At 40.3% G+C, this 22862-nt stretch overlaps 1 protein-coding gene and 1 pseudogene across 1 annotated transcript; both read right to left on the bottom strand.

Annotated features, from left to right (window-relative positions):
* Positions 1–518: 518 nt before the first annotated feature.
* LOC129475821 (ferritin light chain-like) lies at positions 519–1357 on the bottom strand. Its single transcript, XM_055268207.2, has one exon. The coding sequence runs from the start codon at positions 1175–1177 to the stop codon at positions 683–685; it is 495 nt and encodes a 164-aa protein (XP_055124182.1). The 5' UTR covers positions 1178–1357; the 3' UTR covers positions 519–682.
* An 11067-nt stretch (positions 1358–12424) lies between these two features.
* LOC129476296 (cyclin-dependent kinases regulatory subunit 1-like) lies at positions 12425–13197 on the bottom strand (annotated as a pseudogene).
* Positions 13198–22862: the final 9665 nt, after the last annotated feature.

Raw genomic sequence — 22862 nt, 5'->3', positions numbered from 1 at the left:
GGAAGAATAACTGTTATAACTTCAGATGAGGAAGAACAGAAAACCACATTTCCTTTATGCATGATGAGCAACTTATAAAAATCTAATGAAGTAAAAGAAAATTAAAATATCACTAAGAGGTCATATAAGGCCTGTTTAGTTTCCTATAGCTGCTGTAACAAGTTGCCATCAATTTGGTGGATTAACACAACACACATTTATTGTCTTACAGGTCTGAGGTCAGAAGTCCAAAATGGATCTCACTGGGCTAAAATCAAGGTGTTGGCAAGGCTGCATTGCTTTCTGGAAGCTCTAAGGGATAATTCATTTTCTTGCCTCTTCCTCTTCAGAAGAGGTATCTGCATTCATTCCTTGGTTCAGGCCATTTTCAAAGTCAATAATGGATAATCTAGTCTTTTTCACATGATATCATTCTGACACTCTCCTTCTTGCACTTTTGAGGAGGACCCTTGTAATTACATTGGGTCCACAAGGTAATTCAGCATAATTTTCCTTTTTTTTTTTTTCCATCAAAAAGCTTTATTTCCATTTGGTCCAAGGCTTGTTAGGGTAGTTAAGAAAGCTGCCTAGTGGCTGGAGGGAGAGGCTTAGGCAGAAGCCCTGTTACTTTGCAAGGGGTCCTTCAGAAGTCACTGGGCTCAGAAGGCTGTTAGTCATGCTTGAGAGTGAGCCTTTCGAAGAGTTACTCGCCCAGCCCAGCCTCCCGGCCGGCCAGCCTGTGGAGGTTGGTCAGGTGGTCACCCATCTTCTTGATGAACCTCACTTTCTCATCTAGGAAGTGACTCTCCAGGAAGTCACAGAGATGGGGGTCGGTGCGAGCAGAACCCAGGGCATGAAGATCCAAAAGAGCCTGATTCAGTTTTTTCTCCAGGGCCATGGAGGCTTTCATAGCGTCTGGGGTTTTACCCCACTCATCTTCAGCTGGCTTCTTGATGTCCTGGAAGATAGCATGGCTGCCACGCTGGTTTTGCATCTTCAGGAGACGCTCGTAGCCCTCGCACTTTTCCTCGGCCAATTCGCGGAAGAAGTGGCTCACGCCTTCCAGAGCCACATGATGGCGGTTGAAATAGAAGCCCAGAGAGAGGTAGGTGCAGGAGGCCTGCAGGTACAAATTGACCAGGCTGTTGACGGCTGCGTCCACGTCAGTGGAATAATTCTGACGAATCTGGGAGCTCATGGTTGGTCGGCAAGAAGGAGCTAACCACAAAAACGGTGCTGGCAGGTCCCAGAAGCAGGAGATGGCCAAGAAGATGGTCCCGGAGGTTGCAAGTGGAGAGGAAATAGGAGGACGGTCGGAGGCTGGAAGAAAGAGTCCCCGGATCTGTTCTGTCCAAACACTGTTGAAGCAAGAGACAGACCCGCGGGACTGCCCAGCTGCAATTCAGGATAATTTTCCTATCGTAAGGTCATCTGATTAGCAACCTTACCTCAACTTGCAGCCTTAATTCCCTGTTGCCATGGAAGGATACATATTCACAGATTCCAGGGATTCGAGCATGGACATTTTGGGGGTCTCACTATTTTGCCTACCCCGGGACCTGAGAACAGTGGCCACTTCTGGGACTATACAGGGATGTTCCCAATTCCAGAGGAGCTGGAATGCTAGTAATTTATCTGGAGAGGACAGATGTGGCTTCTTTATAATACCCCCTTGACAGTACTTCAGTTTACTGTAATCTGAAGGAAAACTTGCTATGTTAGTTTAGTACCTGAATTAAACCTGAGAAGCAATAAGATTCCTAACTGCTTAATTCCTTTACCTCTTTCCCTTCTTTATTTTGAGGTGTGTTTGCTGCCTCTGCTTCTGCATCAGTGCTTTTGCTCTTTTTTCCTTTTGTTTTGTTTGTTTGTTTTTAACTTTTTGAGACGGAGTTTTGCTCTGTTGCCCAGGCTGGAGTGCAGTGGTGCGTGATCTCTGCTCACTGCAACCTCTGCCTCCCAGGTTCAAACGATTCTCCTGCCTCAGCCTCCCGAGTAGCTGGGATTACAGGCGCCCACCACCACGCCCGGCTGGTTTTTGGATTTCTAGTAGAGACAGGGTTTCACCATGTTGGCCAGACTGGTCTCGAACTCCTGACCTCAGGTGACCCACCCCCTTGGCATCCCAAAGTGCTGACATTACAGGCACGAGCCACCACTCCCGGCCAGTGCTTTTGCTCTTTTACAGAGTCCTTCATTTACTCATACAACTATAGCCTTTGCAGATAGAGAGGGATCTTCTTCTTATGCAGACCAAGTACTCTGTTCTTGGCACACCTCCTGAGAAAGTTTTACCATCCGCCAGATCCTCTGCTATAACACATTTCTCCTCATCAACTCTTCATTGACAAAAAGTTTGAGTTAGCAACACTTACTGTGTGCATGCCACACAGATATACATACACAAAATTGACTCTGGCAGTTTACATGGAAAAAGAAATGAGAATACAATTTGGCTTATAATAGAAACCCTATGCAAAATTTAGTAGTAGAAGTTAATTTGAGGATAATAGAAGAATTGCTTCTATAATTAAATAAAATCATACTGTTCAGGAATATCAATTCTTTTCTAAGGTCTCAAATGCACATTTTCATGACCAATTATATATTTCTCTCCTAAACTTAATCTTCCCTCCTGATTTCATGGCATTAGTAGTATCCAACCCAGAATCTGAAAACATCAGAAAAAAAATTATCATCCAAAGTGAAGCTAATATGAATCAAAATGAAGGAGATTACTAATGAACAAGAGTGACTACATAGAGAGTTGATATGTGTTATTAGGGAACTGAGCCCGAACTTAAGTGCAAATCTTCGAACTTCTAAGTCCAGAAATTTTACTCTTTAAGGTAGAGACAAAATTCTGGCTTGTTGTACCTTGGAGGGATGGGCAAAACTTAAGGCTGAGGTGGCTGTTCACGTAGGAGAATCCCTTATTGTTGTCAAAGGACAGGGTTAGTCTCCTGTTTAGGAGGGCACTTCCTGTATTTGTTCTATCTGGCATTAAGTAAAGGTATGGCCTCATAGCAGGCTCTCAGCAAATATTTACTTGCTGCTTGAGAAGTGTTTTTTCTTCAGTATAATATTTTTTTAACCTGGTTTCGACCTAGATGACAATCTCCACAATGGTTGGTTCTTAAGGAAATGGTATCAGAAGAATGAGTGCAGGGTGAGGAGGGTTTGGGATTGGATTAGGAGTGGAAATTTTGCATGGCTTTGGGGATGTAAATACAGGGAAAGGCAGCTGAGAGGCACACAATTATTGTGTGATTTTCAAGGCAATATAATGAGCTTCTTTCATCTGAATGGAGCTGCTTATGTAATGTGGACGTGGGTGTTGGGTTGGGGGGATGAATAGGGAGCACGTTCATGCCTTTCTCCAAGCAGACCTATAAGAACATTCCTGTCACCCCCTACCTCTTTCTCTCTTCTCCTTTCATTCTACCCACTAAGAGGAAAGACAGGAAGCAACAAAGTCCACTTCAAATCACACTAAGTAAAAAGCCAAGTATCCTTGTTTACTTAGCAAGTTATTTAAATACGTTGCTGCTGATGATGACATATCCTGAAAAAGTTACACAAGCTGGTTGTGAAATGCATGACAAAGAAAGGCAATATCTTCATTGGCAATTGTCTATAAGTTGCACACTGTAGGGACCAAGGGAAAACATTCCCTTCACCCTCTGAAGGTTTGCTGAAAATCACCGACAAAAGACAGATACCAATTTATTTGATCATAATTTTACATGAACATGAGAGCATTCACAATGAAAACTCAAAGATACAGGAGAAACTGTCCATTTTTCTGCTAAGGTTCAACAAAGTACAGATAGCTGTGTAGAAATATGATTGCACAAGAAATGTGGGGAAACCAAGTAAGGCCTGTCTGTCAAGATTCTTCTTGGCCTCTGAGCATGCATTCCTTCCTTCTGGGTATGAGGCAGGTCCCTCTCTGGAGTGGGGGTCTCATGACAGTCAAACAAGATAGATCAGATAGTTTGTCTTCATGGCCAGTTTCTACACAGAAAGGCAGGGAGAAAGTTAGAGTAATAATTTTAGGTTTTATGGCTGGCTTTGGGAGAAAGGGGTTCTGGCTTCTGACTCATTTTGGGGAAGAGGGATTCTAGTTTCTGTAGCTAGCCTTGGGGGAGAATGAGAGGCCAGCGATAGGAGGGCAGGAGAAAGTCAGAGATAACTGCTTCTGAGACCTTCATTTTGGGGTATCATTTTCTGAGACCCTGCAACACCTATCTTTTCCTTTCCTCAGAGGTGAAAACCAACTTGCCCATCAACTTCGGAATTCACAAGAATGGGCACAGCAACTGAAAGACAGGTGTTATTATTCTTTTAAAATCCAAAGAAGGCCAATCCCAATGACTTTTATAAAGCTGTATTTCCTGAGTTAATGAAAAGAAAACTTTAGTATTAGAAATTTAACGGTGACATGCTTTATTTTCTCTTATCCAAATAAGGTTTATTTCATAGCTTATCTTTCTTGTCTGTGTCCTTATTTTTGGAAGTTTTAACTTTATAGTACATTTATCCGGACTACAGATCAAAACCAGTTAAATGCCCTTTAGTGAAGAAGAACATACTGAGAAATCACAAATCATTGCTGTGTTTACATTTCTATTATAAGAGTTAACTATTTGTTTTAAGTAAGGGATTATTACTCTTAGTTGCTTCCTAATGAAGGTTGTTTAGCAAAGCCACTTCAAAGCTGTGAGAACATGAAAATTTTGCATCTTTCTCACTTCGTATTTTATAGCAGGAATCAAAGTTCAGTTAGTGCTCTAACTTGCAGAGACCGCCAACTTAGGTTAATAAAGAACTAGTTTTTTGTGTGTATTTTGTCTTTGTTGGGCAATATTTAATGGACTTGCTAATAGTTCTCTGGAAATTAAAGAGTTAGTTATGGAAGACCAAAGGAAGGGCAGGGAAAACATTACTTGGGTGAAGTAGCCTGAAAACTTAGTTCTAAGGCCATAACTTATTAACTGAATGACCTTGGGCGAATCACCTTGCTGAAGTGAATTATTGGAATTGCACTTGAATTGAGGAAAAGGTAGCCGAAAAACCCTAACATGGAACAATTAGTGTATTGGTCCTGAGCAAGCACTCTGGAATCAGACTGCCTGGGTTCAAATTCCAGCTCAGTTGCCTACTGCATTTGACTTAGAGCAAGTTACTCAAACTTTCCATGTGTAAATTCACTATCTATAAAATGTGGACGAAAATAGTACCTACCACATAGAGTTGTATGATGGTTAAATGAGCTGGTATATGTAGAGCACATAGGAAGTTCTACTACTTCCATATAGGAGTTAGTATGCTTACAGTGGTCTTAATACTGAAATCATTTAACGATCAGTTCACGTACAGAATAATTTGCCATGTACGATGCTTGAATTTTTATTATCATCAAGAAGAAAAAGGCCTTATGGATGACAACCAAAACCATCTACACCCACAGAGCTCACTATTTACAATTATTAATGTGAGTTTACTACTCCATCCTCCACTGTCTTTATTATTTTATTTTAGTTTTTTTGAGACAGAGTCTCGCTCTGTGGCCCAGGCTGGAGTGCAGCGGCGTGATCTTGGCTCACTGCAAGCTCCGCCTCCCGGAGTTCACGCCATTCTCCTGCCTCAGCCTCCCGAGTAGCTGGGACCACAGGCGCCCGCCACCACGCCCGGCTAATTTTTTTGTATTTTTAGTAGAGACGGGGTTTCACTGTGTTAGCCAGGATGGTCTCAATCTCCTGACCTTGTGATCCACCTGCCTTGGCCTCCCAAAATGCTAGCATTACAGGTGTGAGCCACCGCACCCGGCCTCATTGTCTTTATTTTTAAAATCTTAAAATGTTTTCAAATTTTTTATTTTTTAAAAATATTTTATTTGAATTTTGGTGGGTACATAGTAGGTATAATTATATTTATGAGGTACATGAGATATTTTGTTACAGGCATGCAATGCACAATAATCACATCATGGAAAATGACGTATCCATCCACTCAAGCATTTGTGCTTTGTGTTACAAACAATCCAATTTGACTCTTTTAGTGATTTTAAAATGTACAATTAAATTATTATTGACTATAGGCACCTTGTTATGCTATCAAATACTAGGTTTTATTCACTCTTTCTATTTTCTGTGTACTCATTAACCATCAGTAACTTGCCCCCACCACCCACCACTATCCTCTCCAGCCTCTGGTAACCATCCTTCCATTCTCTATGTCCGTAAATTTCATTGTTTTGATATTTAGATCCTACAAATAAGTGAGAACCTGCAATTTTTATCTTCCTTTGCTGGGTTTATTTCACTTAGCAGAATGACCTCCAGTTCCATCCATGTTGTTGCAAATGACAGGACCTAATTCTTTTTTATTGCTGAATAGTACTCCATTGTGTATAAGTACCACACTTTCTTGATCCATTCCTCTGTTGATGGACACTTAGGTTGCTTCCAAATTCTGGCCATTGTGAACAGTGCTGCAAGAAACATGGGAATGCAGATATCGCTTCAGTACTCTGATTTCCTTTCTTGTGAGTAAATACAGTATATCCAGTGGAATTGCTGGATCCTATGGTAGCTCTATTTTTACTTTTTTGAGGAACCTGCAAACTGTTCTCCATAGTGATTGTACTAATTTATTCCCATCAACAGTGTACGAGAGCTCTCTTTTCTTCACATCGCTGCCAGGATTTGTTATTGCCTGTCTTTTGGATATAAGCCATTTTAACTGGGGTGAGATGATATCTCATTGTAGTTTTGATCTGCATTTTTCCATTTCTCCAAATGTTGAGCACCTTTTCATATGCTTGTCTGCCATTTGCATGTCTTTTTTTGAGAAATGTCTATTCAAATATTTTGCCCGTTTAAAAATTGGATTATTGGATTTTTTCCAATAGAGTTGTTTGAGCTATTTATATATTCTGGTTATTAATCTCTTGTCAGATGAGTAGTTTGCAAATATTTTTTCCCATTCTGTGGGTTGTCTCTTCACTTTGTTGATTGTTACTTTTGCTGCACAGAAGCTTTTTAACTTGATGTGATCCCATTTGTCCATTTTTGCTTGTGGGGTATTAAGAAATTTTGCTCTGTCGCCCAGGCTGGAATGCAGTGGCATGATCTCAGCTCACTGCAAACTCCACCTCTCGGGTTCAAGTGATTCTTGTGCCTCAGCGTCCCGAGTAGCTGGGATTACAGGTGCCCACCACCACTCCCAGCTATTATTAATATTATTATTATTGTATTTTTAGTAGAGACAGGGTTTCAACATGTTGGCAAGGCTGGTCTTGAACTCCTCACCTCAGGTGATCTGCCCCCCTCGGCCTCCCAAAGTGCTGGGATTACAGGTGTGAACCACTGCTCCTGGCCTTTCTTTCCAATTGGATGCCTTTTATTTCTTTTTCTTCTCTGATTGCTGGAGCTAGGACTTTCAGTACTCTGAAAGAGACTCTCCTAAGAGGCTCTTGCCCAAGAAGATCATAACTGCAAATAACTGTTGCTCATTCTGGGAAATTTTTGAAAGACATATTGACTCTTCTATAGAAAGCATCAAACAACGATTTATATACCCCAGATATTTTGAATTCCTTTTCTTAAAATCCTCACCTTGCCCTTTCTACCAATCCTAAACTATTATTCTTACCCAATAATAAGACCCCTAATTGAAAGGCCTGCCTTAAGTCAGATTTCAAACTCTCATAAATATCTTAACTTTCCGTTCCCTGCCCAAGATTCTGTCATGGTTTCTTTCTTTCACTTCAATAAGAATAAAGTCAACTTTGTCTGATCAACAAGTCGTCTTGATGATATTTATGGGAAGCCAGTCTTCCACATGGATTAATGGCATTAGCTCTGGATTTGAGTTAGAAGTTAAGAGTTTAAGTCATAGTTCTGCTACTTGGTCCACTAATTTTCAGATACCTCTTCTGTAAAATGTATGTATATGAAATATATACATATATATAAAAGTGCCTAGTATAGTGTGTGATAAAGGATACTTAATAAATGTTTCTTACATTATCCTTACTTTTCTTTTTGGTTCCCTGCTGGAGAAGGGAAAGTCGGGGTGCACACAAGACCCAGAGCAAATACTAACTTTTCATACCTGCAGAGAACTAGTAGCTAATCCGTATGGATGGAGGGCTGAGGAGGACCAGCACTCTGCTACTTTCTATACATAAGAACCTTGTGTGTATGCAGGAGGTGTCCTATGTAGGCATTTCCTAGGCCTTCCAAGGGTTTTCCCCATGAACATCATCTTGCTCACTGACTCCTCTCTGCTTTCTTTCTCACTTCCTGTGCCAGTTGTTGATTCATTGACTCTCAGGTCCATATTCGCCCTTTTTGCCTGCTATGGGAAAATGGGTCTGGGCCCTTTAAATATGCTTCTTTTGCCAGCTGCATAAAGTTCATCTTTGTCAGTAGAAGGTGCTGGAGAGACATTGCAGAAGAAAAGTATTTCATTTCATGCTCTGGTATGCTTGCTCAGGCACTCTCCTGTAGGGCTCTGGGCTTCTGCAGTGTAGGCAGTTTCTCCAGTCCCCAGTCCCCACAGTGCACAGCTGCCAGCAGCATGTAGTGTCCAGCAGCTTCACCTGGCCCCCATCTTGGGTGGTTTTGTAGCAGAGTGCCTCTCATGAGAAACCTCCCTGTAAACATCTTCCTGGGAATCCTTAATGATGGATTCTTTTTTCTAGCAAGTTAACAGAAGGTGGGTTTCTAGCATTAAAGTGTGAAATTTCAACAAATTGATTTTTAAAAATAGAATTGACTTTTATTAGTAATTTATGAACTGGGCATCATCCAGTCTACAAAACAGACAGAAACTCCACTGGGCATAGCAGAACAGTCAGTTTTGTAAGATAAATTTGGCAGGAACAAGGAAGCAGCATAGTGCAAAAGGTGGATTGGTTAACAACAGGTTACTTTTCTTGTATGTCTTAAAGCGGAGAGGATTTTCTTATCCTGCTGGCTCAGGTTGCCTTGGCCCCCTTTGGTTGGTTGCTGTGAATCTCCTGTTTTTGTTTTAGAAAACTGGCCTGTTTGGGAATTTGGCTCTCATTTCTTTCCTGATTTCTTGGAAGGTCAAATCTTACAAGTAAACAGCTTAGGTTTCAGTTTGGTTACATGGAACCTTAGCATGAGTGATTCCATTTTGGGTTGGTCCATTGAGGTATAGTACAGCAGCTCTGTCCAACTCAACTGCCTTCCATAAATTTTATTTAATGCCAGCAAGTTCTGCTGGTGAGACACCACAACTTCTCTGTCAGTGAGTCATAACCATGACTTGCTGACGAGGTCTGGATCTCATCCCTGGGTGAGGTAATCTTCCTTGGGAACTATTTTGGGATGTGTTGTGTCTGCTTCTGTATCTGCTATTCTTATATTCTGTAGTGTTCTCCTTACCTTTTACTAGGCAGTCTCTCATTTCTCCAATCCTGTTTTTTTTTTGTTTGTTTTGCTTTGTTTTGTCTTGTTTCTTTTTTTTTTTTTTTTTTTTTTTTTGAGATGGAGTCTCACTCTGTCACCCAGGCTGGAGTGCAGTGGTGCAATCTCCATTCACTGCAACCTCTGCCTCCCAGGTTCAAGTGATTCTTGTGCCTCAGTCTCCCAAGAAGCTGGGATTACAGGTGCCTGCCACCACCCCCAGCTACATTTTTTTATTTTTAGTAGAGACAGGGCTTCACCATGTTGGCCAGGCTGGTCTCCAACTCCTGACCTCAAGTGATCTACCCACCTCGGCCTCCCGAAGTGGTGGGATTACAGGCGTGAGCCACGGTGCCCAGCCAATAATTGTTTATAATATTTCTTTGTGTGTTTTTCCCCTGATTGAACCCAAACTGACATGCTTCTCAAGCCGTTTCTTTATCTTATCCTCTTTGATTTAATGTGGTATACTAGGCTGTTCTTGCATTGCTATAAACAAATACCTGAGACTGAGTAATTTATAATGAAAAGAGGTTTAATTTGCTCATGGTTCTGCAGGCTTTACAGGAAGCATGCTGCTGGCATCTGCTTGGTTTCTAGAGAGGCCTCAGGGAGCTTTTACTCATGCTGGAAGGTGAAGCAGGAGCAGACATTTCGCATAGTGAAAGCAGGAGCAAGAGAGAGCAAGAGAGCCGGGGAAAGTGCCACAGACTTTTAAATGACCAGATCCCCTGTAAACTCAGAGCAAGAGCTCATTTTATCACCAAGGGGATGGCCCAAGCAATTCTTGAGGGATCTGCCCTATGATCCAAACACCTCTCACCAGGCCCCACCTCCTACACTGAAGATTACATTTCAGCATGAGATTTGGGCCAGGATAAACATCCAAACTACATCACTGGGAAAGGAGACAAGGCCCTGCCCTAAGTATTTGCCAAATCTCCCATTAGAAATAACTAAATCACAGTACTCATCAGTCTTTTCTGGAGCTTTGGAGATTTTGTAGCTTCAAGTACCCCTAATTTCAATGTCTTTTTCTCCTCCTTCCAGTTACCACTCCTCCAAGGCAGACAGTTTCAGAGCCTTGTAGTCTGTATTATGGAAAGAGGCTCATAGGGAAGGGGGGCATAAAGAAGAGGAGCCCTAGTTGATCTTCTAGAGAATTTGGGAGCAAACACATCCTGCCTTCACACAAATTAATTTTCTTTGCAAACTTTCTCTACAAGAGGCAAAAGACCAAGTTATATAAGAAAAATCCATTGTTCCTTTTATTTCCTTTTATTTATTGGGAGCTAGAACCCTGTCTGAATTACTTTAAAAGAGCATTTTGGGCCGGGCGCGGTGGCTCATGCCTGTAATCCCAGCACTTTGGGAGGCTGAGGCGGGTGGATCATGAGGTCAGGAGTTCAAGACCAGCCTGGCCAACATGGTGAAACCCTGTCTTTACTAAAAATACAAAAATTAGCTGGGCGTGGAGGCACGCGCCTGTAATCTCAACTACTCGGGAAGCTGAGGCAGGAGAATCACTTGAACCTGGGAGGCAGAGGTTGCAGTGAGCCGAGATAGCGCCATTGCACTCCAGCCTGGGCGACAGGGCGAGACTTCGTCTCAACAAAAAAAAAAAAAAAAAAAAAAAAGAGCATTTTGCCTTCTCTCAGCCGTAATTTACATTACAAGGCATGACACATTATCTGGTAATGTCTGGTCACAATGATTGCAATCTCCTTTCTCACTGAGATGTGCTGTGTGTGTATTTCCCTGTTTTTTAAATTTAAATGAAACAATCCCAAATTTAAAAAAATAAGACAGGCTACTAACAAAATACATTTAGAAATAATTTATGAAATTGAGAATGACTAGCATTTATTTATAAAATTGCTTCCCCTTTCTGTACTAACTTTTTACTCGATTGAAGTTATTTTTACATTCTTTTAACCCACAAGGCAGCTGCTATTTGACCATGTCCCTCACTCTGTTCATTACTTATGAGTGTTTGTAATCCTCTCCTGCATCTGCCATTCCAAGGCAACCACTGATCTGTTTTCTGCTGCTATTGATTAGTAAGCATATTCTAGAGTTTTATGGAAATGGAATCATATAGCATGTCCTCTTTCTTGTTTGACCTTTATCACACAGAAAAATTATTTTGAGATCCATCCATGTTGTATGCACTGCTAATCCATTCCTTTTTCAGTTCAGCAACTGTATTTCTCAGTTCAAAGATTTATTTTTATTTTAAATTATTTCAATCTCTTTGTTAAATTTCCCTGATAAGTTTCTGAATTGCTTTTCTCTGTTATCTTAGAGATCACTGAGTTTCCTTGAAGCTACTATTTTGAATTCTTGGTCAGAGAGGTCACATATCATCATCTCATTAGGGTCAGTTACTGGTTCTTTGCTTTGTCCATTTGGAGAGGTCATGGTTCCCTGTTTGTTGTTGTTTCCGGTGTTTATATGTCTATGTCTTTGCATTGAAAGATGAGTTATTTATTCCAGTCTTCTCTCTGGCTTTTTTTTTTTTAATTGGATATATTTGCCTAGAAGTTGTTTACTGCTAAATCACTGCCTCCTTTTAGCGCTAGGTGGTGCTTTAAGCTCAAGTTCACCTCTGCTCTAGTAAACAATCGGAGCACTGCCCAACCCAAATGGGGGAGGTCCTAAAGGGGATATCCCAGCATTTTGGGAAGGCTGTCTAGTGGTTCATGCCCAGGGGATCTGCAGGATGAACCTCCTACGGCATGGTGCTGCTGAGCAGCCACTCTGATTTGGCGTCTCCTGCTTATGAGTTTTCAGGTCTGGGGATGGTAGTCCTGCCTCCCACCTTTGTCACTGCCTGTCTTCAGGAATATTTTTCCCTTCAGGCACTCGCGATGCTTCCAGTGGGTTAAGGCAGAAACATCCTGCCCGGGAACCCAAGTTGGTGGGGAAGTTGATTGTGCATCTCAATCTTACTTTTTCCAGTGTAGAAACAGGGAGTTGGGGGAAATTTTTTTTTTTTTAGATTATAAAAACTTCCTCTTTAATCAAGGCTTTTAACATGAACAGATTTCTTGCATAAAATGGAAACTTTCTAGTACACTGAAACATAAATCCACAAGTCACCATGCATACAACACCCGGCGGGAAAAAACAAAAACAGCAAGTTTACATGATCCTTGTAACAGCCATGGTCTCAAACTCAGGTGCTTCCTCCATCTGCCAAGTGTGTTCTGGGTACAGAGCACATCGTGGCTTCCGGGGTCACACTCAGCTGAGGCTGTGGGTCCACAGAGCACTCATCTGGCTGGGCTATGGTGGTGGTGGCTCTACTCAAGAAGCAAAGCAGTTACCAGCACATTCAAACAGTGTATTGAACATCTTTTAAATATCAAAGTGAGAAACAAGAAGGCAACGTAATAATGTTATCAGAAAGATGTTAGGAAGTAAGGACAGCTGTGTAAAGCTTGAAGCTGAAAAGTAGCTTGCCAGCTTCATTTCTTTGGCTTCTTGGGTAGTGGGCGCCGGCACAGCAAGATGTGAGGTTCTGGTTCATGGATCGTATAATGGACCCATCCCTGACTCTGCTGAACGCCAAGATTCCTCATTCAGATTCAGACATCAAATGGGTTTCAGGGACCAGTTGGCTATGTCCTTGGGCAGCGTGACATATCGATACTCAAACTCCTCGTCGTCGTATTTGTCTGAATAGTAAATTTGTTTGTGCGACATGATCGCTTGGTTTGCTAGCCTTCAGCCCCGTGCCGCCAACCTCCAAGCAACTCCCAACAGCACGCGCTCCCACCCACTTTGGCTTCCAGTTGGGGGAAAATTTTCTATGCACTTGGTGCCAGGCAGAATGGGGCAAGGGCACTGTGGATGTTGAAGTCTGATTCTCTTACTGTCGGGCTCAGAGTTTTTTCACTTCTCTGCTGCCCTGGAAACGGTCTCATCTTCATATATAAGATCTGGGATGTTTCTGGTGATAATCTTGGCAATGTATATTTGTTTTTGGTTTTCTGTGGGGAGGAGAATGAAGCGAGTTTGCTTCTATATCACTATTTTGGAACAAGAAGTCCCATTCTTTTTTATGGTTTAGTAATATTCCATTGCATGATGCATCACAATTTTTATTTTTTTTTTTGAGATGGGGTGTCTCTCTGTGTTGCTCAGACTGGTCTCAAACTCCTGGGCTCAAGCTATCCTCCCACCTCAGCCTCCTGAGTAGCTGGGATTAGAGGCACACACCACTATGCCTGGCTTACATAATTTTTATTCATTCACTTGTTGATGGATATTTGCGATGTTTCCAGTTTTTGGCTATTGACAAGTAAAGCTGCTATGAATATTTGTATACAAATCTTGTGTATATATGCTTTGATTTCTCTTTCACTGGGCAAATACTTAGGCATATGTTTAACTATTTAATAAACTGCACAATTGTTTTCTGAAGTGGTTGTACCATTTTACATTTCCACCAGAAATGCATAATAATTTCAGTTGTTCCACATTCTCACCAACACTTGGTATGATCATTTTAATTTTAGACATTCTAATAGGTGTGTAGCAGTTGCTCATTGTGATTTTAATTTGCATTTCCCTTAACTAATGATGTTGAATCATCTGTTAATGTGCTTATTTGACATCTATATGTCTTCTTGGGTGAGGTGTCTATTCAAAATTTTCCCCCTTTTTTAATTGTTTCCTTTATATATTCTGGATACTAGTTATTTAACAGATATGCAATTTGCATACATATTATCCCAATCTGTGGTTTATCTTTTTATTCTCTTAGTATTTTTTTGAGGAGTGAAAGCTCTTAATATGGTCGAAGTCCAATTTACCATTTCTTTTATTTTATGTATCACGGTTTTGATGTTATATCTAAGAAATCACTGCCAAACCCAATGTAACAAAGATTTTCTCTTATTTTTTTCTAGAAGTTGTATAGTTATAGACTTTACTTTTGGGTCTCTGATATATTTTCAGTTAATTTTGTATATACTGTAAAGCGTGAATTTAAGTTTCTTTTTCGAATATGGTTGAATATCCAACTGTTCCAGCACAATTTGTTGAATAGACTGGCTTTTCTCTGCTGAATTGCCATTGTACCTTTGTAAAAAGCCAATTGACTATATTGATATGGGTCTATTTTTAGACTCCCTATTCTGATCAACTGACCTATTTATCAAACTTTACACCAATACCAACTGCAACTTTATAGAGTAGCTTGCCCTTATCCTCAGTGTATATGTTCCAAGACCCCCAGTGGATGCCTGAAACCATGGATAGTACCAAACCTCATCTATACTATGTTTTTTCCTACGCATATAAAACTTTGATAATATTTAATTTATAAATTAGGCAAATTAAGAGATTAATAAAAATTAATAATACAGTAGAATGATTACAGCAATATACTGTAATAGAAGCTGTGTGAATGTGGTCTCTCTCAAAATATCCCTTTTTAAAAGTTTTATTTTATTTTTAATTGACACAAGTAATTGTATTTGTGGGATACAATGTGATATTTTGATACATGTATATTCAAAATATCTTCTTGTACTGTATACATCCTTCTTCTTTGGCATATCTGAATTGCTGGCATTACTACTCTTGCACTTTAGGGCCATTATTAAGTAAAATAAATGTTACTTGAACACAAGTACTGCCATGCCATGACAGTCAATCCGATAACTGAGATGAATACTAAATGACTAATAAGTGGGTAGTGTATACAGTGTGGATACACTGAAAAAAGAAATGATTCACATCCCTGGCAGGAAGGCACAAGGTTTTATCATGCTTCTCATAATGATGTGCAATTTAAAACTTATGAATCGTTTATTTCTGAAATCTTCCATTTAATATTTTTGGACCATGGTTGACTGCAGGTAACTAAAACCACAGAAAGCAAAACCATGGATAAGGGGTCACTACTGAAGTCAAGTAATATAAGTCCTCCTACAAATCAAGTAATATAAGTAATATAAGTCCTCCAACTTGTTTCCTATTTTTCAAAGATATTTGAGGCATTCTAGGTTCTTTGCATTTCCGTATTAATTTTAGAATCATCTTGTTAAGCTTTAAAGACAATCATGCTGACATCTTATTTGGGTTTGCTTCAAAGAGACATCTTCACAATATTGAGTCTTTCAATCAATGAACATGGTATATTTCTCCATTTATTTAGGTCTTTTTTCATTTATCTCAGCAATGTTTTTTAGTTTTCAGTGTGTAGGTATCACATGCACTTTGTCAGGTTTATCCCTCAGTATTTTATATATATAAATAAATATAAATAAACATATATATATATATATATACTTGAGATAGGGTCTCACTCTATTGCCCAGGCTGGAGTGCAGTGGTGTGATCATGGCTCACCACAGCCTTGACCACCTGGGCTCAGGTGATCCTCCCATCTCAGCCTCCCAAGTACCTGGGACTACAGGTGCACACCGCCACACTAGGCTAATTTTTTTTGGATTATTTTGTAGAGATGGGGTTTCGCCATGTTGCCCAGGCTGGTCTCAAACTCCTGGGCTCAAGTGATCTGCCTGCCTTGGCCTCCCAAAATGCTGGGATTACAGACATGATAGTATTTCATATTTTTGTTGTCACTGTAAATGGTATTGTTTTAATTTATAATTTAAATTTCCCATTTTCATTGCTAGTATATAGAAAACACAATTTATTTGTCATTATTTATCTTGTATCCTGCAACTTTGCTAAACTCATTTATTCTAGTATCTTTCTTGTAGATTTCACAGGACATTCTGCATAGACAGGAATGTCATTTGTGAATAAAGACAGTTTTATTCTTCCCTTACAATATGAATGCCTTTCATTTTTGCCCTATTTCACTGGCTGCAGCTTCCAGTATAATTTTGAATAGAATTGGTGAGAGTGGATCCTTGCCTTGTTCCTGATCTTAAGGGGAAAACATTCAGTCTTTCACCATTAATGAGGTTAACGGTAGGTTTTTCATAAATGCCTTTTATTAGGTTGAGGAGGTTCCCTTCTATTCCTAGTCTGTTGAGAGTTTTATTGATTAAGTTTTGAATGCTAAACCAATCTTGCATTCCTGGGATGAACCCCACTTGTTCATGATGTATTTTCCATTTTATATATAATTGGATTCAATTGCCTGGGGCAATTATAGGGCTCAATTAGTTTGTTACCTGTTTCTCAGTGATGATTGTCCATTGCCCAATGTCCAATGTCTTGAAAACTGCTGTTTTACAGTTTTGTCCCTGTAAATTTGGTCCCTGTTACTCCATATTGACTAGAAGCAGAAGTTCAAATGTTGCATTATTAACGTGAACTCTGGAGAAACTGTGATAAAAAAAACTGTATTTTCTGAATCATAAGCCAAAATAACGTGTATGTTTTCACACTAAATAGTGATAACAGAGACTCAGAAACGCAGCAAATAGAAATGGAAATCCAAGGCTCAAGAGGCATCTGTAAGTTTGAGAAAGTTTGCTATTTTATTTAAATAGCAAATTAAATATATTTTGTAAGGTTAGCAGAAACAGCTCTTTGTAAAATGATATTCATAATTTCTATTCTAAGAAAAGAAATCACTAGTGAGTGTGTATACACACACAGAGGAATGGGGAAGCAGTGAAATTAAAATTTTTTAAAAAAACAACCTTTACATCAATTGGCATATCTCATGCAGAGATCCTTTAAATTGAACCTAGGCACTCCCAAAAAGAGAATCAGTCAAGAGTGGTATCTTCTTACAGGTTAAAAAGACATTCAATATTCATAGAATTGCTTATCTGCAAAACTTTACTTATTTATTTATTTATTTTTTTGAGACAGAGTCTCGCTCTGTCACCCAGGCTGGAGTGCAGTGGTGCAATCTCCACTCACTGCAAGCTCCGCCTCCCGGGTTAACGCCATTCTCCCGCCTCAGCCTCCCGAGTAGCTGGGACTACAGGTGCCGGCCACCATGCCCAGCTAATTTTTTGTTTTTGTATTTTTAGTAGAGACAGAGTTTCACCGTGTTAGCCAGGATGGTCTCGATCTCCTGACCTCGTGATCTGCTCGCCTCGGCCTCCCAAAGTGCTGGGATTACAGGCGTGAGCCACCGCACCTGGCCAAAACTTTAAAGATAAGTATACTCGTTATTAGTTATCCCACAAGTTCAGGAATACTTTGAGAATATATTCCAATTTTTGCAATTCTTATTTCTTATTAATCTACAAGGGGAAGTTAAACCTTTTCAGCAGAACTGGTGGTTCCAGAAACATCTGGTGTTTATAAACAGCAGCTTGTGGGTGGAGACTATGTCTCCCTAATTTGTTAGCAGTTCAATACTGCATTGATAGACAAATTGAAGTGGCCTAAAAGCTAGAACTTTGAGAATTATGTTAGCCTTGCTGAGCTTTGGATCCATTGTTCTGGAGTATTGATTTTCTTTTCCCAGGGATCTTAGTTTAGTTTTACTTTTCAATAAATTATTTGTTCATTCATATAATGGTGCTTTGAGAGAGGATTTGATATACCGTTTCAGGATCTATTCAAAAGCTCAGACCCAGCAGGAACAAAACACTGCTACAAGGACTTCCTCTAGACACACCTCTTTTCATCTCTGCAGCAATTCACTTTTCACACTATGGACTGGGCTCCCTTTGAGTAACCAATAAATCACAAAAGGTGTGTGTAAACTGTTTTTGCTTCAGTCATACTTGACTGTTTTATTAGGCATAGATGCAAGTGTAGGCTACAATCATGATTTTTTTTTTTTTTTTGAGATGGAGTTTTGCTCTTGTTGCCCAAGCTGGAGTGCAATGGTGCAATCTCGGCTCACCGCAACCTCGACCTCTGTCTCCTGGGTTCAAGCGATTCTCCTGTAGCTTGGATTATAGGCACCCGCCACCACGCCTGGCTAATTTTTGTACTTTTAGTACAGACGGGGTTTTGTCATGTTGGTCAGGCTGGCCTTGAACTCCTGACCTCAGGTGATCCGCCCACCTTGGCTTCCCAAAGTGCTGGGATTACAGGCACGAGCCACTGCACCCAGCCTTACAATCGTGATTTTTTAAATCTTAAATTTCATCTCCGAATTTAAGATTTCATCTCCTTTGAATAAAATAAAATCTCAGCTACTGGAGTACATTAATTAATGCACCACTTCAAACACATAACAGTTTCCCATGTCAGTCTGAGATCTGACTCACATTTTCCTTCAAAACACTTTCCATTTTTTTCAAAATTTAATTATCTATGGAGCAGCTAAATCTTTCTGTTCAAAAGACCATTAGTAGAACGTCAATGTAATGTAAAGAGGTGTTAACAAGAGAGCATACCTTAAATTCTGGTTTTAGATTGAACTGAATTTAAATATCGGTTTCATTAATTACCAGCTGTAGGACTGTGCCTCAGTTTCCTCTTTTTTTTTGGGAGACAGGGTCTCACTCTGTCACCCAGGCTGGAGTACAGTGGTGCTATCATCGCTCACTGCAGCCTCTACCTCCGGAGCTCAGGCAATCCTCCCACTCAGCCTCCTCAGCAGCTGGGACTACAGGCATGCATCACCATGGCCTGCTAATTTTATTTTTTTTTGTAGAGATGAGGTCTTGCTATGTTGCCCAGGCTGGTCTCAAACTCCTAGACTCAAGTGATCCTCCCGCCTCAGCCTCCCAAAGTGCTGGGATTATAGGTGCGAGCCACTGTGCCTGGCCTGGTTTTCTCTCTCTCTCTCTTTTTTTTTTTTTTTTTTTTTTGAGGAGTCTTGCCGTGTCGGCCAGGCTGGAGTGCAGCAGCGCGATCTCGGCTCACTGCAACCTCCGCCTCCAGGGTTCAAGTGATTCTCCTGCCTCAGCCTCCCAAGTAGCTGGGATTACAGGCGCCTGCCACCATGTCCCGCTAATTTTCGTATTCTTAGTAGAGACAGAGTTTCACCATGTTGGTTAGGCTGATCTTGAACTCCTGACCTCAGGCGATCCGCCCGCCTCGGCCTCCCAAAGTGCTGGGTTTATAGGCGTGAGCCACCACACCCGGCCAGTTTTCTCATTTTTAAAAATGGGATAAAGGCTGGGCGCAGTGGCTCACACCTGTAATCCCAGCATTTTGGGAGGCTGAGGCAGGCGGATCACCTGAGGTCAGGAGTTTGAAACCAGCCTGGCCAACAGGGTGAAATCCCATCTCTACTAAAAATACAAAAATAAGCCTGGCGTGTTGGCGCATGCCTGTAATCCCAGCTACTGGGGAGGCTGAGGCAGGAAAATCATTTGAGCTTGGGAGGCGGAAGCTGCAGTGAGCCGAGATAGCGTTATTGCACTCCAGCCTGGGCGACAAAGCAAGACTCTGTCTCCAAATAAATAAATAAAAATAAAAATGGGATAAGATTAGTAACTAACTCATAGGGTCGTGGAAGTGAGTAAATGAAATAAAACATATAAAGGGTGTAGTACTGTGCCCAACACATGGCAAATGCTTCACAAGTTGTTGTTTTTGCCTCAGATTAAAACCATTGGGAATGTTTTCAGTGGAGTGTAGGGTTTCTTTTAAAAAAAGATGGAAAACTTCTGATTTTGAGGGCTTCAATATTTAAAGGGGAAAAGCAGGCTGGAGGGGAAAGAGGGAGGGCATGGTCACGTTACTGAATTTACATATTGCTAGAGAATAGGAGCAGGTAGGGGAATAGTCAATTATGTATTTGTCTAACGCTTAGTAAATCAGCACTTTACATAAGATAAGCTGAACATAGAGTAGTTACCTGTGGAGATATTTAACCTTTTATGTGTAGCTATTTGCTTCGAAACAAAAGGAAAGGCAGTTTCTTGCATGACTCAGCTTTTAGCTTAATTTTTTCCTTTGGCAGAGTGAATTGGGTTTCCAAGATTTTATTTTCCTTTTACACAGTGCATCCAAAGTACATGACACAATCTAATTTCATGTGGGCAACAATAACTTTCACACTGAGCATATGAGAAATCCGGAGAGACTCATGGCATAGACTGTGATATAAATAGAATCCTTAAGTTGTGGAGTGTACCCACCTATACATGAACTAAATCTATTTTTATGAGATCACTGACTCCATATTGAGCATATTAAGGAACCCAGAAACATCTATGGAATAGAGTGTAATATGAAAGGTCTGCCTACAGCTGTGTAGTGCACCTAACTGTATATAGAATACGTCTATTTTCACGGAGTCATCACTTCCTTCCACACTAAGCAAATTAGGAATTTAGAAAGATCTCTAGTGTAGATTGTGGTGTGATTGCTGCCTCCTTGATTTGTGTAGGCCTCTCAACCATGCATAGACTAGGTCTACTTTGATATGACCATCACTAAATCACATTCACATATGAGTAAATCTGAATAATTTATGATATATACTGTGCTATAAATGGCAGCCCTTCAGTTGTGCAATGTAACAATCTCTACATGGTAGACCTATTCTCTATATTTATCCATTCTTTTTTCTTCCTTGAATTTTAAAGTACAGATTCCCTGAATTTTAGCTGAAGAAATGACCAACAAAATAAAGACAACATTTCTCAGCCACTTTTGTAACAAATTGTGGCTATGTAAATTCTAGACCATGTGTGGAAGACATGTGAAACTTCCAGGAAGTGTCTTTAAAGTGAGGTAGATGCTCTTCCAGAAAATTTGAATGAGATTGGATCATTGAGGCTAAGAAGTCATATTCGGACACGAGGCAGAAGCTGTGTGTGGAGGATAGTAGAGCAACGAACTGGAATGGGCCTGTTTCTTAATGATTGAAGGGTTACTATGCCATTCCTGGGCTGCTGACTTTGACTACTTACTTGAGAACTATCTTGCTTATAAGCCACTCCTTAATGTAAGATGTGAGTCCAACGTAGCCATTCCAAATCCCAACTGTTAGGGTTATTTTTAGATGTCAACTTGGCTAGGCTGTTATGCCCAGTTGTTGGTCAAATGCCAATCTAGATGTTGCTGTGAGGTTATTTTTTTAGATGTGATTGATATTTAAATCAGTAGATTTGAGTAAACAGATTACCCTCCATAATGTGGGAGGGCCTCACCCAATTAGTTGAAGGCCTTAAGAGAAAAGACTGGAAGGCCACTGAAGAAGAAGGAATAATGTTTCCAGATTGCCTTCAGACTCAGGACATCAATTTCTTGCTGGAATTTCCAGTCTGATCTGTGGGTTTGGGTCTTTTCAGCCCCCGCAATCATATGAGGCAATTCCTTAAAATAAATCTCACCATCTCTGTCTTTCTCCTTCTGTCTTTCCGTGTGTGTATGTACACACACGTTCTGTTTTTCTGAAGAATCCTGACTAATCCATGAACTAATTCAGTTTTCGGTTTATTTTAGTTCATATATTCTATTCTACTTCAAAGACCGCCTGCTTAAATACTATAAATAAATGTTGCAGAAACCAGCTATGAGCCAACAGTGTAAATTTCGGACAAGTGAATTTATACATCTAAAAAAGGTACAAATAGTTAGGTAATAATCCTCTGCACTTATCACAGAACTATTTTGAGGACAAAATAGCTGTGTTTGGAAAACAAAGGCAAAAAAAGTACTTTAAAAAATATAAAAGACTGTAATTCTTGATATCCAGAACAAGTTATATATCAACTGTTGTGCTTAACAACTTACTCAACAGCTAAAAAGAACAGACTTTGCAGCTTGTAAAGAAATATGACTCAATTTTCAAGTCAAGCGCTTCGAACAGAACTTCAAACGTATGCCTGCAAAATTCCATTCATGACTGGGATATTTTGTCTGGTTATCAAGTTAAATGGATAATTGCTTTACTAGGTTTGCATGCCTGGCAGCCCACTATTAGGGTTTCATGGGGATTTTGGGGTCTGTAGAAGCATACAAGGAGGCACACTTTTTCTACCTTTACTTCTGTAGCTGAGCCTTAGCATCAGGAGTTTACTAGCTAGAAGAGAAAGCTTGTCCAACCCACTGCCTGCAGGCTGCATGCGGCCAAGGACAGCTTTGAATGCAGCCCACCGCAAATCCGTAAACTTTCTTAAAACATTATGAAATTTATTTTTTGCAATTTTCTTTTTTTGGCTCATCAGCTATTGTTGGTGTTAGTGTATTTTATATGTGGTCCAAGACAATTCTTCTTCTTCCAGTGTGGCCCAGGGAAGCCGAAAGATTGGACAGCCTTATTAGAGCATCTCTTGTTCTTGACCCAAATAGTAGCATCAGTGACTATTCTATCACTTATCTTTGTTATGAAGAAACCCCTTAAATAATAAAACAAAACAAAAAACTTTTTTCTTTTTTGATGTATTCCATGTACATAATTATCAATATTTGGAGTGTTGCCTCAATTGGTCCTTGTGGGAGCCCTAAACTTTTTTTTTTTTTTTTTTTTTTGAGACAGGGTCTGGCTCTGTCACCGAGGCTGGAGTGCAGTGGCTCAATCTCAGCTCACTGGAACCTCTGCCTCCCTAGCTCAAACAATCCTCCCACCTCAGCCTC

Source organism: Symphalangus syndactylus, chromosome X, assembly GCF_028878055.3.
Source record: "Symphalangus syndactylus isolate Jambi chromosome X, NHGRI_mSymSyn1-v2.1_pri, whole genome shotgun sequence".
In the NCBI taxonomy this organism is placed as follows: domain Eukaryota; kingdom Metazoa; phylum Chordata; class Mammalia; order Primates; family Hylobatidae; genus Symphalangus; species Symphalangus syndactylus.
This window is presented reverse-complemented; position numbering and strand designations above follow the sequence as displayed.

Bases quoted from the DNA above. Each gene is read 5' to 3' on its own strand.
- LOC129475821 (XM_055268207.2), bottom strand. From the start codon at position 1,177: ATGAGCTCCCAGATTCGTCAGAATTATTCCACTGACGTGGACGCAGCC.